The following is an 18,738-nucleotide window of genomic DNA, read 5'->3' as shown; positions in this document are numbered from 1 at the left end:
GACTGCAACATTATTCATAGTCTGTATGTTTGACTCTTTCATTTTGTGCATGTATATGAAGATTGTACATTAACCATTGTTACTGTTTAGTTGCTAGGTCGTGTCCAATTCTTTTGTGACCCCATAGACTATAGCCTGCCAGGTTCTGCTGTTCATGGGATTTCCAAAGCAAGAATATTGGCATGGGTTGCCATTTCCTTCTCTGGAAATCTTCGTGACCTAAAGATCAAACCTGTGTCTCCTGCATTGGCAGGTAGATTGTTTACCACTGAGCCACCAGGGAAGCCCATATAAATGGTTATTCTGTATTAAATAGGAAACATATTAATCATATTAAGTATGCTGCTGCTGCTGCTGCTAAGTCGCTTCAGTTGTGTCCGACTCTGTGCGACCCCATATACAGCAGCCCACCAGGCTCCCCCGTCCCTGGGATTCTCCAGGCAAGAACACTGGAGTGGGTTGCTATTTGCTTCTCCAGTGCATGAAAGTGAAAAGTGAAAGTGAAGTCGCTCAGTCATGTCTGACTCTTAGTGACCCCATGGACTGCAGCCTCCGAGGCTCCTCCATCTATGGGATTTTCCAGGCAAGAGTACTGGAGTGGGGTGCCATTGCCTTCTCTGAAAACTAACCCTTAGGCAACTTATATGAATATTTAAAATAATGATGTCAAATAAGAAAGATTTATAAACACAATGACAAAAAATGTCAAATAGGGTGTTATTTTGTGCAACATGAGAGGAAATCAAGTTTCAACTGGTGACTATTAAAGTGTTACTGAGTATTCAGGAAATGATATTGTTAAGCTAATACATAGTAGCAAGTTAGTTTGGTAAATAAAAGCATATCCAGAAGCAGTTTTATTCATTCATTCAGTAAATTTTTATTAACCAATTGCTTTGGGTCAGGAATTGAGTGAGGGACTGGAATTACAAAGGTTCATGTGACATGGCATCTGATCTTGAGGAGCTCACACAAGGAAAAGATGTATGTCATCTGCTGCTGCTGCTGCTAAGTTGCTTCAGTCGTGGCCGACTCCATGCGACCCCATAGACGGCAGCCCACCAGGCACCTCCGTCCATGGGATTTTCCAGGCAAGAGTACTGGAGTGGGTGGCTATTGCCTTCTCCCATATTAAGTATACTATTTCAGAAAACAGAATACAAAGAAAAATGTAACAAAACTGCTGTGTAAACCTCTGTTAAAAAAGAAAAGCTTTACAAATACAGTTGAATCTCCCTGTACCTGTTTTCACTCATCCTAACCCCTTCCCTCTCTTGCCACAGGGAGCCACCATCCAGAAATGGATTTTTATTATTCCCTTTACTTATATTTTCAATATGTATACATGAATCTATGAATATTATTATTTGTCGCATGTTTAAAAATTTTCTATAGTGGTACTGTGTGTGCATATCTGTATCTTAATGTATTTGTGTTATATTACATGTATCCTTTTGCAGCTTCTGTTTTTCTTATTCAACATTGCAGTTTTGAGATTTATCCATGTTAATACTTGCAGCTGTATTTTTCATTTCAGTTTTTGTATAATATGTCGTGATAGGAATAGTGGGTATTAGGGAGCTTTTCCTGTTTTCCATTTGCTAATTATGTTGTGTTATATGTAATGTAACTGCATTACAAGTTGTATTCTTGTAAATATGTGCAAGAGTTTCTTATAAGACTTAGCAATGACAATATGTGATTCTGCAGTATGCACATCTTCATCTTTAATAAATTTGCCGAATTATTCTCCAAAATGAGGATTCTAGTTTACACCCTAAGTGATAGTTTATGAGCTGTAGTTACTACACATCTTCTCCACACAATATTATTGACACATGTACGTGTGCTTGTGTGTTCACCAATTTCATGCAAACGTGGTGGTATGATATTAATTTGTATTTTTTACATTGCTAATGATATAGATATCAAGGCTATTCTGATGTCCTGTGTATTGTCCTTTTTTTCTTTTTAAATTAAAGGAGTTTTTCATGTATTCTAATCCTTTGTTGGTTATAGGCAGTATTTTTCCCAATCTCTGTCTTTCTTTACTTGGTTCCTTTGTTAAACAGAAGCTTTTCATTTTAACCTTGCAATTTTATCAACCTTTACTTTTAAGAGTTTTTGCTTTTTGTGTTTACTCTTCCTATATTCTGAAGTAACAAGAGTTTTCTCCATTATCTTTTAAAAAATTATATTTTTGCTTTCACATTTATGTTTTTAATCCAACTATGATTTATTTTTGTACAGTTTCTGCTGTAACAGAGCATGTGTTCCTGAAAATCACTGTGCTATAAGCAAAACCATGCAGTAAAACCCACAGGGCATATGGGAAAAATAGTGTTGGGGCACAGCACTTGAAAATTTCTTGGCAGCGACCCATGATACCTAATAAAAATGGTAGCATAGTTTTACATTTATTAAAGGTTAAATAATACACTAATACCACAAAAAATATGTCATTTTTATTTTGAAAAAAAGGAAATTTGCTTGAAGTGGGATTCAAAAACATTGCAGCCTGTAAGTTATTGTGAAATGGTAGAAGGAAGGTTATCCAAAATGCGCCAAGAAATTGTAACAGATGTGGAGTGTGTAGTTCATAATGCACATGGTGATTGTAAGTAGATGTAAAAATGTATGTTTTGTGCATACCTGTGCCACTCAGTATAGCTGGGTAGTTGTCCACATTTATCTAGTGTTTGTTTTGGAGTTAGGGCTAGGCTGAGACAAGTAAGGCTCCTAGGGTGTAGAAGGACACACTCCCTGTTGGGGTCCCTTGGCATCTCACTTGCTTTACCCTAGTCCTCGGACTAGAGTGAAGTAGTACTTAAGCATACGCAGACTTTGTGTTACTGTTCCCTTATATCAGTCATGTTTAACACATTCAGGTTTTCTTAAACTTTTTCAAGTAGAACTGACTATATATGTGAGGTGTAGAGCTCTAATTAATTTTTTCCATGTATATATATCCAGATCTTTCTACATGGGTTTGTAATGATGCTTTTAGCATGTAGCATAGTTCCACAAATGTTGAATACTTGAGCCTGGTTCTTGTTTCTTTGTGCTTTCATTGGTCTTTTTGCTTCTCCCTATGCTGCTAACACATTTTCTTAATCACAGGTCTGGCACTAACTTTGTAACCTTGGGCAGGTTAATTTCTATGTGCCTGTGAAATTATAGGAATGCCTACCTCATTGGGTAATTAAAGGAGTAAGTGAGTCAGTATATTAAAGTACTTAGAAGTACTTGCCTTGCCCAAGAGTAAAGCTCAAATGTTAGTTATTTTGTTATTGTTAAAGTAATCCTTGTAACTGAATAGTCTTGAGAGCTAGTAAACTGAGATTGCCATCTTGTGTTTTCTTTTCCAAACTAAGAGGAAATGGGGAGAAGCTTATGGAAGGATTCCCTGAGAAAAGTGATGTTTAAATTATCTGAAAGATAATAAGAGTTAACTAGGTGGTGAGAGCAGTAGGAAAATATTTGAGGCAGAAGGAACCGTGAGGCAGAAAATAGTATGTCTAGGAACTAGATCTCAGCAAAAAGAAAAATGGTACTAGTTAAGACTAAAGAGGGAGGTAGGAGCAGATCAGATCATGCAAGACCTATTAGGCAAAGTTTCCGATTTTAGATTTCATCTTAAAATCAAGTATAACTATTTGTAAAGATTGCTATTTCAAGAATAAAACCCATGAAATATCAACCTTTACAAATAGTTAAAACTATTCAAAAAAGGAACTCAGAAGTTGGGTGCATCTGGACCTTAATAACGTATCAAAGATTAAGAGTGCTGTTGAAAATGTATAATAAATTTAGGTCTTTCTTCACTTAAAATCTTGGTGAGCTGTTGGTTTTGGCCTAGGCTTTTATGAATTAAAATGGAGGAATCTTGTGTTTGGGGCAGGTCTATAATAGATTAAAGTTTTTACAGTACAACAAATCCATGTAAATGTCTTAGAATTTTTTTTTTTCATTTATATGTCCACTTTATCTAATTTCAAGAGTATACCTAAGAAGACTGCACGTTATTTCCATAATAGATACTCCTGTGTTTTCTGCTTCCCTCATGTTTCATTGGCTTTCCCTGGTGGCTCAGAGGTAGAGAACCTGCCTGCCAATGCAGGAGACGAAGGTTCAATCCCTGGGTCAGAAAGATCCCCTGGAGACCAAAATGGCAACCCACTCCAGTATTCTTGCCTGGGAAATCCCATGGACAGAGAAGCCTGGCGGGCTACCATCCTCAGCATCATAAAGAGTCAGACACAACTGAGCACGCATGCACACATACAGTTAAGTCTAATTTTCTTTATTCAGTTTAACATATAAAGATGTTGCTAGTCTAATCTATTTTGTTTATCTTACAAACAGGGTTTTCTTAAAACTTAGTTTTTCAATTCTCTTTTTTCCTCATAGATCAAAATCTACAACTTGGGGGCATTCCATTGTATGACCCTGATAGTATGTTTGGAATACTCATGTATAGATAATTCTTCTACCTTACCCATTTTTAGGAAATCGAACTGCTGATGAATATTCCTTAAAAATTGTGGGATTTTGTTAGGTTGGTGCCTTTACTTCAAGTATTTTCAGACATAAAGATAGCATTTCATTCCTACAGGGCTCTATGAATAGTACTGTAAGCATGGAAGCATTGGAATGATGTTCTAAAAAACTTGGCTACACACGTGGACTTTAAACATCTTGTTAACCTTTGCTTTTGTTTGTGATTGAGCCTAGTTAACTGTGAGGGAAAATGTTTCTGAAAAGAATTTTAAAATAATTATGAACCAGTGGCAAAGCATGGTATATATAATATAAATAAATTTCTATGGTTTTTTTAGAATAATAATTTTTTTATGCTTTCTTTGCTAGAGACTATTATTTTACTTTTTCTGTAACTGGTCATCTGATGAGAAAGCTAATTTAGATATTTGAAAATAGGGTGAATATAGTTTCAGTAATTGTTATAGTGCTTGGTTTCATACTTTTGAAATCAATTAAAAACCAGTTGCTTGCCCCAGCGAATTTTACTTATGTACAAGAAACAGTGGGAGACAGTGTTGTTGCTATCAACTTCTGTTAGTAAAGAAGCTAGATATTTTTAAAGTTTCTTTTAAAACTTTGATTATAATTACTAAAATCAATCTTCCAAACCTTTAATAATTGCTTTCCTTACTCCCTGAAAGATACAGTAAAACATATACAATTAGCATACTGTATTTTTAAGTTTTTTGCAAAAGAACCATTTTTCATGTTAACATTTTACCATGTTGCATGTAAAATTTTACCTTGATTGACGCTTGTCATTGTCATTTGAATTTTTGTTCAGTTGGCACATATTGTGCTGAACAGCTACTGCATTTTTTTAAAAGTTCTATTAAGGATTTTTTGTTTAATGTGTATGTCAGTAGTTGTCTGTAGTAGATATTTTATAGAACAATAGAAATAATACCTTACACAAGTGAAATATTTCTCTTCTACAACTGTGGCATTAGTTATTCTCAGTAATCCTTTGAAGTAGATATGTACTTTGATATAAAGTGAAATATAAAAAATAGAGGGACTTCCCTGGTGGCCCATTGGTTAAGACTTCGCCTTCCATCGTGGGGAATACAGGTTTGAGCCCTGGTTGGGGAGCTAAGATCCCACATGCCTTGCAGTTAAAAAACCAAAACATGAAACAGAAGCAACATTGTAATTCATTCAAAATGGTCCACATTAAAAATATATATATTAAAAAAAAAGATAGCTTTTCTGCTATTCTTAACGTTCTTGATATTTTCTTTTACCAATTTCTCTTCTTTTTTAGGTACCTAGTCGATAGTCGCTGGTTCAAACAGTGGAAAAAGTATGTTGGCTTTGACAGTTGGGACAAATACCAGATGGGAGATCAAAACGTTTATCCTGGACCCATTGATAACTCTGGGCTTCTTAGAGGTATTATTTCCTTAAATCAAGTTGGTAGATGTGTTCATTTTAATATGTTATGGTCAACATATATAATGTGGAAAATGTTAATGTAAATAAATTGATAAATCAGAAATTTCTTATATAGTTATCCCTTGGTGTCCATGTGGGGTTTGATTCCACGACCCCTCTCAGATACTAAAATCTATGGATGCTCAAGCCCCTTATATAAAATGGCATAATATTTGCATATAATCTATATGTCTTCCCATAAACTTGAAGTCTTTTGTTGGTTACTTTTAATACCTAACAAAATATAAATGCTATGTAAATAGTTGATGTTACATAGCAAATTCAAGTTTTAGTTTTTGGAACTTTCTGGAATGTTTTTCTTCCCGGTGGATGCAGAGGGCCGACTATATTATAGATTTGACCTAATGAATTCAGATTATTTTGTCATAATTAGTTTTCTATATTATGACAAATTTTGTCATTTATGATGTAAAAAGGGTTTATTAGCTTTTAAGACTAGATAGCACTATCTTACTGTTTGGGGGAAATGCTCTATTGTGTTATTATTTTGCTAACAGACACGTAACTTCTTTAATTGGGGAGCAGTGGTATATGTTACCTTCTTGGATTTTTGGATTTTTTTCTACAACCCTTACTATTAATACTTGTCAGCTCTTCTAAAACTCTGGTAACATTTAAAGAGAATAAAACCTAAGTACTAGAACTTTCATTACTGGCCTAGGTAGAATAACAAGGACCAGACTTATCTTTCCATTTAAATGAACCAAAACCCTGACAAAATATATGAAATCGTGGTTCTCAAAACATTGGACATCACGCATTGAAGAACAGTGATCCCTGAGAAGTATGAAACAAATGAAATGAGCCCTGTGTTTTCCTCAGCTTACTGTATTGAGAGAGTTTCCAAGGCACAGCACAAAAGGGGAGACCCATGCAAAACCTGGCAACCTCCCTTAGTTGAGAAAAGAGTTTGGAGTCCAGGGAGACCAAGACAGCCAGAGTTTCCAGGGCAGAGAACCAGAGAGGAATGAGCAGCACGTAAGGAGAGAGAGAGACCTAGAGATCTACAGAAACCACTGAAGACTCTTGTAAGTCTTCAGCTGACAATTGACTAGTGCATGTGTGTGACAAGCCACCCAAAGCCAAGAAAAGAATTGTCAAAAGAATTAGAGCAATCATTTAGGTTCATGTGACCAAATCAGGTTCATTTGCCAGATGTGCTACAAGCCAGATGCTGACATGGCAAAGTTTGCAGCAGGGAAAGGATTTATTTGTGAGGCAACCAAGTGAGGAGTGGGGAGAACAACTCTCAAATCCACCTACCTGATAGCAAGGGACTCAGGGTATTTGTGGAAATAAAGAAGCAGGGTAGTCCAAGGTATGCAGAGCATGGGGAAGGGTAATTGATGATAAGAAAAAAGTGAGTCATTCTTGTGCAGATGCAGGTAAGCTGCTTGCTTGTCCATAAGACACATGTTCAGAAAATGGAGGCGTTAGCATGTTCTGAGGGTGGAATTGTGGGCCCTTTCACGTCAAAAGGTCACCAAGTGGACACTTCATACAAGCCCAGTTGGACAGTTAGTGGTTTTAATCTTAGCTCTACCTAGAACTGAACGCAGCTGATTGCAAATTCCTGAAAAACATCTCAGGAAAGTATCTTATTTTTAGACTTTATGAAACTTGGAGGACATGCGAGTTTTTGTAAAAACAATCAAAGTGAGTTTGATCAGTGAAGGCATGTTACAGTTCACTGTTCATTAAGAAATTACAGTTTAATGGATCTAACTGATGAGTACCCTCAGTTTCACTCATAAAGGAGCAAGAATAATGTGTTCACAGTAGCCAGAGTGGAAAACGTTATAAATCATGGAGTAGACTGCAGAGAATGGGTTTGCCTCTATAGAAGGGCAAAATGAATCCTCTTGTCCTTCTAAATCAAAAGCAACTATTTCCAAGTAACTTAACTGCATCTCAGAACAGAACACAAGAGTATTTGTGTGTGTGTGTGTGTGTGTGGGTGCGCGCGCGCGTGCGCGCTCAATTGTGTCTGACTTTTTGCAACCCCATCTATTGTAGCCTACCAGGCTCCTCAGTCCCTGGAATTTTTGTCCCTCAGACAAAAATACTGGAGTGGGTGGCCATTTCCTCCTCTAGGGTATCTTCCCCACCCAGGGATTGAACCCGCGTCTCTTGGGTTTTCTGCATTGGCAGGCAGATTAGATTCTTTACCACATGCCACCTGGGAAGCAGGAATACAAAAATATCCAACATCCATCCAACAAGATAAAATTTTTAATATCTTGGATCCAAACAAATAGTACCCAGAATGCAAAGAAGCAGAAAATATAATGCATAATAAGGAGAAATAGCAACGTTTAAAAAATTTTTTTAAGTGGAGAAGAACACAAAGCAAATGAAAAAAATAAAAAGTGAATAGCAAGTGAGATGGTAGATTTAAACCCAACTCTATGAACAATTGTATTTAATGTAAATTTGAGGTAGAGACTGTAAGATGGATTAAAAAATAAAGACCCAACTGTATACTGTCTACCAGAAACCCACCTTAAATACAGAGTACAAATAGAGATTGAAAGATTCTAAGACTAACCTCCAGTCATCCTCACTCTTATATAACCATCTCCCCTTTGAGTGTGAGTGGAACCTGAGAATAAGATATCATTCCTGTGATTATTTATGTTATATGACAAAACAGATTATCCCAGTGAGCTATATCTGATCATACATGCCCTTTGAAAGCAGAGCTTTCTCTGGCTGGTAGCTATAGAAGTTAGGATTTAAAGCATGAGAAGAACTCATTGCTGATTTGAAAATGGGACTATGTGAAAAGAAATACAGGTGTCATCTAGGGACAAAGAGAATGGTTGTGCCTATAGCCAGCAAGAAAACAGGCACCTCATACCTGTAGCCATGAGGAACTAGATTCTTTCCCAGAGCCTTCAGATAGGAGAGAAGCCTGTCTGACATCTTGATTTCCTCTTTGTAAGACCCTAAGTAGAAAGGGAAATAGATGGCGAAACAGTGTCAGACTTTATTTTTGTGGGCTCCAAAATCACTGCAGATGGTGACTGCAGCCATGAAATTAAAAGACACTTACTCTTTGGAAGAAAAGTTATGACCAACCTAGATAGTATATTGAAAAGCAGAGACATTACTTTGCCAACAAAGGTCCATCTAGTCAAGGCTATGGTTTTTCCAGTGGTCATGTATGGATGTGAGAGTTGGACTGTGAAGAAAGCTGAGCGCAGAAGAATTGATGCTTTTGAACTGTGGTGTTAGAGAAAACTCTTGAGAGTCCCTTTGACTGCAAGGAGATCCAACCAGTCCATTCTGAAAGAGATCAGCCCTGGGATTTCTTTGGAAGGAATGATGCTAAAGCTGAAACTCCAGTACTTTGGCCCCCTGCTGCGAATAGTTGACTCATTGGAAAAGACTCTGCACTGGGAGGGATTGGGGGCAGGAGGAAAAGGGGACGACAGAGGATGAGATGGCTGGATGGCATCACTGACTTGATGGACGTGAGTCTGGGTGAACTCCGGGAGTTGGTGATGGACAGGGAGGCCTGGTGCAATTCATGGGATCACAAAGAGTTGGACACGACTGAGGGACTGAACTGAAGTAGAAAGCCCAGTTGAACTCACCTGAAGTTCTGACCCACAGAACTATGAGACTATAAATAGGTATTGTTTTAAGCTACTATGGTTATTTGTTAGCAGTAGAAAACTAAGACACATACTAACTTCAGTCTATGGGGTTGCAAAGAGTCGGACACAACTGAGTGATTGAACTGAAATGAACGCATACAACACTATAATCAAAAGAATGCTGGAGTGGCCATTTTAATATCAGACATTAAGATTTAGAACAGTGAACATTATCAGGAATAAAAGTGCATTTCATAATCGTAAATGGGCCAGGACAGTTCATTAAGAAAACATAATAATCCTAAAAATATATACCCATCTAATGGTGTTACTTGAAAATATGCAGAGTACAACCTGACAGAACCAGAACCACAAGGAGAAATAGAAAAATATCCACAATTATATAATGGATATTTCAGTACTATTCTTATAATAGAAAAAGTGTAGACAAAAAAGTAGAAAGGAAATAAATCAATCTGCTTGTCCTGACATTTATAGAATACAGTACGTTCCCTATATACTAACCGCGAACTTTCAAAGTACATACATTCACATATCCAGTCATATAAGTTGGTTCATGTGTCTGGAATACGTTGTTACATGCATGCATCCTCTTACAAGTGGTTGTGCTTTTGTGTACTTTACTGTAAAGTACTGTATAGAGTACAGTGGTGCAGTATCTTTATTTCAAGCCCAGGATGTTCAGAAGCAAGCATAAAAGCAGCGGTGATGTAGCTGGTACTGCTAAGAAGCACCAAGCAATAACAATGAAAACAAAAGTGAAAATAATTGAGAGAGTGGAGCAAGGCAAAAAGATGGTGAAGATCACTTATTCTTATAACATGAATCATTCAGTCTTGGACATGTGAAGTATGCCATGCCAATGATGTTGACAATAATACCAAAGGAGCATGGAAAAGTAATGGAGGAGATGGAGAAACTTCTCAGTATGTGAATGCAGGATCGGTGTCAGCTGAGTTGCTCTCAGTTTAATGCTGATGCAAGAGAAAGTTAAAAGCCTTATGAAGACTTGAAGAAGAAACATGGTGAAAAATCAGAAGGCACATCTTTTAAAGCCAACCATGCTTTTATCGATTCAAGGCTAGAGCGAAGCTTTACAATGTAAAGGTAAGTGCCAAGGCAGTGAGTGTAGGTATGGTACCTGCCTGGAAATTTCCTGAAATGCTTTAAAGAAATTATTGATGAAGGAATGTATTTACTATAGCAGGTTTTTAATGTGGATGCGAGGACTGTACTGGAAGAGGAATTCAGACCAAAGTTATATCAGTAAGAAAGAAAAGTTGATGCCAGGCTATAAAACACTAAAGGATAGGCTAACTCTCTTTGTTTGGTGGCAGTGCTTCTGGCAGTATGAAGCCAGAGAATCTTTTAGTTTCTCATCCAGAGAACCCAAGAGCCTTTAAAAACAGACAGGGACTCTCTTCCTCTTGTGTGGAGAAACCCCAAAGCCCGGGTTACACAGGCCATTTTCCAGGATTGGTTTTTCCACCATTTTATCCCAGAGTTGAGAAGTACTGCTTGAAGAAAGACATCCCATTCAGCATTCTTTTGCTGCTCAACAATACTCTCGGCCACCCTCCAAAGTCATTCATGGATGACTTTCATCCCAGTGTGTATCTGCCACCAAATACTATGTCAGTTATCCAGCCTGTGGACCAGGGGGTTAAAAGCCTGTGGACTTTTAAGAAATACTATTCGCATTGCACTTTTTGTCAGGCAATAAAGGCAAGTGACAAATCAGGAACCACCTTGCAACAGTTTTGGAAGGGCTGTACCATGTACAAACCCATAAAAAACATTGACTTTGCTTGGTGTGATATTTAGTTGTCATCATGAATGGGATTTGGAAGAACCTTTACCCACAATTTATTCATCATTTTCATGGATTTGAGAAGGTAGACAAAGAATCAAAAGAGGTCTTCAGCCACTTAGTGACCCTCAGGAAAAAAATTGGAGCTAGATCTGCAAGAGGATGACCTCATTGACCTTGCTGTGCAAAATGAGGAGCTTACTAATAAAGACCTGATGGAATTGGAGGCCCAGAGAAAGGATGAAGAGAGACCAGAGGAAGAAGAAATAACCGAAGAACAAAGAGATTAATGACACATAAAATGGCAAAGGGTTTTCTTTATTTGAGGAGGCACTGTTAGTTTTTGAGGTGTGGGGCCCAAGTGCCACTGCTGTTCAGAATGCAGTCCAGTGCTACTCTGTCATCTGTGACAAGAAAAAAGAGAACTACTTACCCAGACATCACTGGATTGTTTTTTCAACAGGGTAGATAGAATTGAATCGGGCAAGGACCCAGAACCCGTGTCATCAGCATCAGGCATGAGTGACATTGCACCTTGCCCTCTGCCTCCTGTTGCTGACAGTCTTTCAGCTCTTATCATCTCCCACCTCCTCTCCTGCCTCCATCAGTAACTCTTCTTGCCTGTTCACTCTGTGCCAGCCCCTGTATGCCAGCTGTTGTACTCTATGTACTACTATACTTTTCAAGGTACTGTACTATAAGATTAAAAATGTTTTCCTTATTTTTTGTGTGTTTTTAAATATTATTTGTGTGTAAAGTGTTGTAAATCTATTATAGTGTAGTACTGTGTAGCCAGTTGTGTTAGATACCTAGGCTAACCTTATTGGACTTATGAACACACTCTTGAAATGGAACTTGTTCATGTGTAGAGGACTTACTGTATTCCCACTGAACAACAGCAGAATGAAAATTCTTTTTGGTGTTCACATGAAGCATTTAGATAAACTGTATTATGCATAAAACCTGGTTCAGTAAAGTTAGCAGGAGTTAAATCATACAAAGTATGTTTTCTTACTACAGAGGGATAATAACTGAGAGGTGAAACGTCTTGGTGTTTGAAAACTAACATACTTATGCATAACTCATGGGTCAAAGAGAACTCAAAGAAATTAGCAAGTATTTTTAACTAAATGAAAGTGAAAACAAAACATATCAAAATTTGTGGAAGGCAGATAAATAGTATGTGGAGGGTAATTTATAGCTCTTTTAACATGTATAAGGAAAAGGAAAGGTTATAACTGAGAGGTAAAACATCTTCAATTGTTTGAAAACTTAACATGCTTCTGTATAACTCATGGATCAAAGAGAACTCAAAGAAATTAAGAAGTATTTTAAATGAAAGTGAAAACAAAACATATCAAAATTTGTGGAAGGCAAATAGTAAGTGGAGAGGAATTTATAGCTCATTTAACGTGCATAAGGAAAAGAAAAGGTCTCAAATCAGTGACCTTGGTTTCTGACTCAGAAAACTAAAAATAAGAACAAATTAAATCAAGCAGAAGAAAGGAAATACTAAGTTCAGAACAGAAATCAAATAAAGGGAAAACAGAAAAATAGAGACAATCAATGAAACCAAAGACTGGTTCTTTATGAAGATAATAAAATTTATAAAGACCTAGTTTGATCACAGTTCAATTAGTTCAGTCGCTCAGTCGTGTCCAACTCTTCACGACCCCATTAATTGCAGCATACCAGGCCTCCCTGTCCATCACCAACTCTCGGAGTTCACCCAGACTCACGTCCATCGAGTCAGTGATGCCATCCAGCCATCGCATCCTCTGTTGTCCCCTTCTCCTCCTGCCCCCAATCCCTCCCAGCATCAGGGTCTTTTTCAGTGAGTAAACTCTTCACATGAGGTGGCTGATACTGGAGTTTCAGCTTCAGCATCATTTCCTCCAAAAAGAAAGGTAAAAGACATAGCTACCAGTATCAGGAACAAGAGAGGTAACATCTGTATAGAAATCTACAAATAGCAAAAGGACAATAAAGAAATATTTCTTGAAAGATGAAAACTAATAAAGCTCATAAAGCTCATTCCAAAAGAATGAATTTTCTGAAGAGCCCTATATCAATTAAAGAAGTTGAATTTGTAGTTTATAATTTCCTCACAAAGAAAACATCAGACCTTGATGGTACCACTAGTGAATTCTACCAATACTGTTTAAGAGAATTATGCCAATTCAACAAAAGCTCTTTTCAAAAATTAGGAGAGACTGCTTCATGCAGTGAAACCAGCATTACTTTGATACCAAAGTCTAAGAGAGACATTTCAAGAAAAAAAAGTTCTCAACCAGTATACCCCTGATGAGCATAGATGCATCTATTATTAACAGAATTTTAGTAAATCAAGTCCAAAAATAAAGAGGATAGGTATATAGAAAAAACATTACCAAAATACTATATAAAAGAGTAAAATACAAAGAAACTTCCTCAACCTCAGAATGGGCATCTATGAAAATGGGCATCTACAGATGACATACTCAACAGTGAAAGACTGAATGCTTCCCCTCTAAAATCAGGGAAAAGCAAGGATGCCTACTCTCAACTCTTTAAGCCAAGATTGTACTGGAGGTTCTAGACAGTGTTTAATAAAGCAAAAAGAAAATGTAGAAGACATACAGATTGTATCAGATCAGTCGCTCAGTCGTGTCTGACTCTTTGTGACCCCGTGAATCGCAGCACGCCAGGCCTCTCTGTCCATCACCAACTCCCGGAGTTCACTTAGACTCACATCCATCGAGTCAGTGATGCCATCCAGCCATCTCATCCTCTGTCGTCCCCTTCTCCTCTTGCCCCCAATCCCTCCCAGCATCAGTCTTTTCCAGTGAGTCAACTCTTCACATGAGGTGGCCAAAGTACTGGAGTTTCAGCTTTAGCATCGTTCCTTCCAAAGAAATCCCAGGGCTGATCTCCTTCAGAATGGACTGGTTGGATCTCCTTGCAGTCCAAGGGACTCTCAAGAGTCTTCTCCAACACCACAGTTCAAAAGCATCAATTCTTCGGCACTCAGCCTTCTTCACAGTCCAACTCTCACATCCATACATGACCACAGGAAAAACCATAGCCGTGACTAGACCAACCTTTGTTGGCAAAGTAATGTCTCTGCTTTTGAATATGCTATCTAGGTTGGTCATAACTTTCCTTCCAAGGAGTAAGCGCCTTTTAATTACATGGCTGCAGTCACCATCTGTAGTGATTTTGGAGCCCAGAAAAATAAAGTCTGACACTATTTCCACTGTTTCCCCATCTATTTCCCATGAAGTGATGGGACCAGATGCCATGATGTTTGTTTTCTGAATGTTGAGCTTTAAGCCAACTTTTTCACTCTCCACTTTCACTTTCATCAAGAGGCTTTTGAGTTCCTCTTCACTTTCTGCCATAAAGGTGGTGTCATCTGCATATCTGAGGTGATTGATATTTCTCCCGCAATCTTGATTCCGGCTTGTGTTTCTTCCAGTCCAGCGTTTCTCATGAAGTACTCTGCATATAAGTTAAATAAACAGGGTGACAATATACAGCTTTGACCAACTTCTTTTCCTATTTGGAACCAGTCTGTTGTTCCATGTCCAGTTCTAACTGTTGCTTCCTGACCTGCATACAAATTTCTCAAGAGGCAGATCAGGTGGTCTGGTATTCCCATCTCTTTCTGAATTTTCCGCAGTTTATTGTGATCCACACAGTCAAAGGCTTTGGCATAGTCAATAAAGCAGAAATAGATGCTTTTCTGGAACTCTCTTGCTTTTTCCATGATCCAGCGGATGTTGGCAATTTGATCTCTGGTTCCTCTGCCTTTTCTAAAACCAGCTTGAACATCAGGAAGTTCACGGTTCACATATTGCTGAAGCCTGGCTTGGAGAATTTTGAGCATTACTTTACTAGCGTGTGAGATGAGTGCAATTGTGCAGTAGTTTGAGCATTCTTTGGCATTGCCATTCTTTTTGGGATTGGAATGAAAACTGACCTTTTCCAGTCCTGTGGCCACTGCTGAGTTTTCCAAATTTGCTGGCATGTTGAGTGCAGCACTTTCGCAGCATCATCTTTCAGGATTTGGAACAGCTCAACTGGAATTCCATCACCTCCACTAGCTTTGTTCATAGTGATGCTTTCTAAGGCCCACTTGACTTCACATTCCAGGATGTCTGGCTCTAAGTCAGTGATCACACCATTGTGATTATCTGGGTCATGAAGATCTTTTTTGTACAGTTCTTCTGTGTATTCTTGCCATCTCTTCTTAATATCTTCTGCTTCTGTTAGGTCCATACCATTTCTGTCCTTTATCGAGCCCATCTTTGCATGAAATGTTTCTTTGGTATCCCTGATTTTCTTGAAGAGATGCCTAGTCTTTCCCATTCTGTTGTTTTCCTCTATTTCTTTGCATTGATCGCTGAAGAAGGCTTTCTTATCTCTTCTTGCTCTTCTTTGGAACTCTGCATTCAGATGTTTATATCTTTCCTTTTCTCCTTTGCTTTTCGCTTCTCTTCTTTTCACAGCTATTTGTAAGGCCTCCCCAGACAGCCATTTTGCTTTTTTGCTTTTCTTTTCCATGGGGATGGTCTTGATCCCTGTAGGAAAAAGTAATAAGTCTTCCTTTATTCACAAATACCTGTGTCTATGTAGAAAAGTTAATAAAATCTACAAAAAGAAAGCTTCTAGAATTAATAAATGAAATTAGCCTATAGGATACAAGACCATTACTCAAAAACCAGTTGTGTTTCTTGTACACTAAAAATGAACTAACATGAATTTAAATTTTAAAAACATATTTTATAATAGTACCAAAATATAAAATGCAGATAAATCTATAATACATGTAAACTAAAAACTACAGGATATTGCTGAGATAATTTAAAGCCTAAATAAAGAGAGAAATTATATTTTTGGATCAGAAAACTCAGTATTGTTTAATTCCTCCACTCAGTCTATGGATTCAACACAATTTCAAATCACATTCCTAGTAGGCTTTTTAAAATATGAGATAGAGTTTCAGTTCAGTTCAGTTCAGTTCACTCAGTCATGTCCAACTCACACACCATAAAATTCATCCTTTGAAATTCTGTAATTCACTGGCTTTCTTTTTTTATATTCATAGTTTTACAACCATCACCATTGTCTTAATTCCACAAAATTTTCATCACCCCAGAAAGAAACTTCATATCCATTAGCAGTCACTCTTCATCCCCTCTCAAGACCCCAGCCCTAGGCAATCATTAATATATTTTCTGTCTCTGTGGATTCTCCTTTTGTGAACATTTCATCTAAATGGAATCAAACAATGCGTGTCCATAGTATTGTACTTCTTTTGCTTGGTACAGAGTTTTCAAGTGTCATTCATGTAGCATGAATCAGTATTTTATTCTTTTTTTAGTGGATGGATAATTTTCCATTGTATAGAGATATGCCACGTTTAATTTATCCGTTTATCAACTGATGGACATTTGGGTTGTTTTCACTTTCTGGCTATGAATGAATAATTCATTCATGAACTGTTCATGTACGGATTTTTGTGTAGATGTGTTCTTGGTCATATAGTAACTCTGTTTATCTGTTTGAAGAATTGCCTAACTTTTCCAAAATAGTTGGCACCATTTTATATTCCCACCAGCAGCAAGTAGGGTACCAGTTCCTCCACATCTTGCCAAACTTATTATTGTCTATTCTTTTATGTTATAGCCATCCTAATAGGTATGAAATGGTTGTTGTTGTTCAGTTGCTAAGTCAGGTCTGACTCTCTGCGACCCAGTGGTGCCAGCCTTCCCTGTCTTTCTCTGTCTCCTGGAGTTTGCTCAAACTCACGTCCTTATAGTCAGTGATGCTATCCAAACATTTCATCCTCCTTAGCACCCTTTTCCTCCTGCCTTCAGTCTTTCCAAGGGCCAAGGTCTTTTCCAGTGAACTGATATCTATTGTTGCTTTTGTAACAATAGATTTGTATTTGTTATTTTTATATCTGTTTGTTATTTTGATTTCCCTAATGATTAATGATGTTAAGTGTCATATCTGTGCTGCTTATATCTGTTTTGGAAAAATATTCAGAAAAAAAAAGAAAAATATTCAGATCCTGTGCTCATGTTTTAATTGGGTTATTTGTCTGTTTACTGTTACGTTTTAAGAGTTGTTTATGTATTCTGGATACTAGTCCCTTATCAAACAAGATTTCCAAAAATTGTCTCCCATTCTGTGTATGTCTTTTACTTTCTTGATGGTGCCTCTAAAGTGCAAATTAATTCTGATGAAGTCCAGTTTATCTATTTTTTTCCTTTGGTTGCTTGTGATTTTGTTGCAGAAACCATCACTTAATCCAGGATCAGAAAAGACATGTTTTCTTCTAAGAGTTTTTTAGTTTTGGCGGTTACATTTCTGTCTCTGATCAATTTAAAATTAATATTTGTATATAGTGTGAGATAAAAAATAGTTGAACATATTAGAGGATCTAGTAGTAGATCCACACATATATGCAGTTCATTTTACATAAAAATGTAAGAGAAATTCAATGAAGTCTTTTAAATAGATGAATGCTGCTTGAGTGTTAAGTATCTATTTGTCAGAAACAAACAAACTTTGACCTGTACCCAGCTCCATATACAAAATTAACTCAAAACACACCATAGACTTAAATGTAAAAACCAAAATTATGAAACTCTTAGGAAAAAATTAGGAGAAGATTTTTGTGACACTGTGTTAAGCAAAGATTTCTTAAGTATGAATTAAAAAGTACAATTGATAAAGGGAAAAATTGATGATTTGTAATTCATCATTAACAAAAGCTTCTTCAAATAACACTGTTAAGAGAATGAAAAGATAAACCACAATGTGGGAAAAAGTATTTGCAAATTACTTAGCTGATAAAATAGATGCAGAATAAAGAATTCCATAAAGCCCAGTGGAAAAAATAGACAAAAGGCTTAAACAGATGCCTCACCAGAGAAGGTGGTGTTTTCAGAAAGCACATGTAAAAATACTCAACATCACTAGTCATTAGAAGAATGAAGATTAAAACCACAGTGAGGTCCCGCTGTGCATGGTTTGAATCATTTACAATGATTCAAATTACAATTTAAAAGATAAATCCATACCAAGTATTGATGAGGCTGTAGAGCAAGTAGAACTTTCATACACTATTTTGGATAATGAAATAGTCTTGCAGTTTCTTAAAAAGCTAAATATACATTTACCATAGGAACCAATCATTCCACTCCTTGGTATTTACCCAAGAGACATGAAGAGAAAACTTACACATAAGTGTTCATATCAGTGTTACTTGTAGAGAAAATTGGAAACAGTCCAAAATGCCCATTAGTAGCTGAATGA

At 37.1% G+C, this 18,738-nt stretch overlaps 1 protein-coding gene across 10 annotated transcripts in view; it reads left to right on the top strand.

The window, feature by feature from the left end:
• USP15 (ubiquitin specific peptidase 15) overlaps window positions 1-18,738 on the top strand; it is a 134,946-nt gene that overhangs the window by 20,545 nt on the left and 95,663 nt on the right. For all 10 annotated transcript variants that reach the window (XR_009736452.1, XR_009736453.1, XR_009736454.1 and 7 more), the window contains exon 2: window positions 5,807-5,934. Coding sequence is in view for 5 of the 10 variants with exons in the window: in XM_061416619.1 (XP_061272603.1) it covers window positions 5,807-5,934 (128 nt within the window). In the remaining 5 variants the exon portion in view is untranslated. The remainder of the gene's footprint in view (window positions 1-5,806; window positions 5,935-18,738) is intronic.

This window comes from Bos javanicus, chromosome 5, assembly GCF_032452875.1.
Source record: "Bos javanicus breed banteng chromosome 5, ARS-OSU_banteng_1.0, whole genome shotgun sequence".
Classification (NCBI taxonomy): Eukaryota; Metazoa; Chordata; class Mammalia; order Artiodactyla; family Bovidae; genus Bos; species Bos javanicus.
The sequence above is the reverse complement of the archived record's forward strand: the minus strand, read 5'-3'. Positions and strand labels throughout refer to the sequence as shown.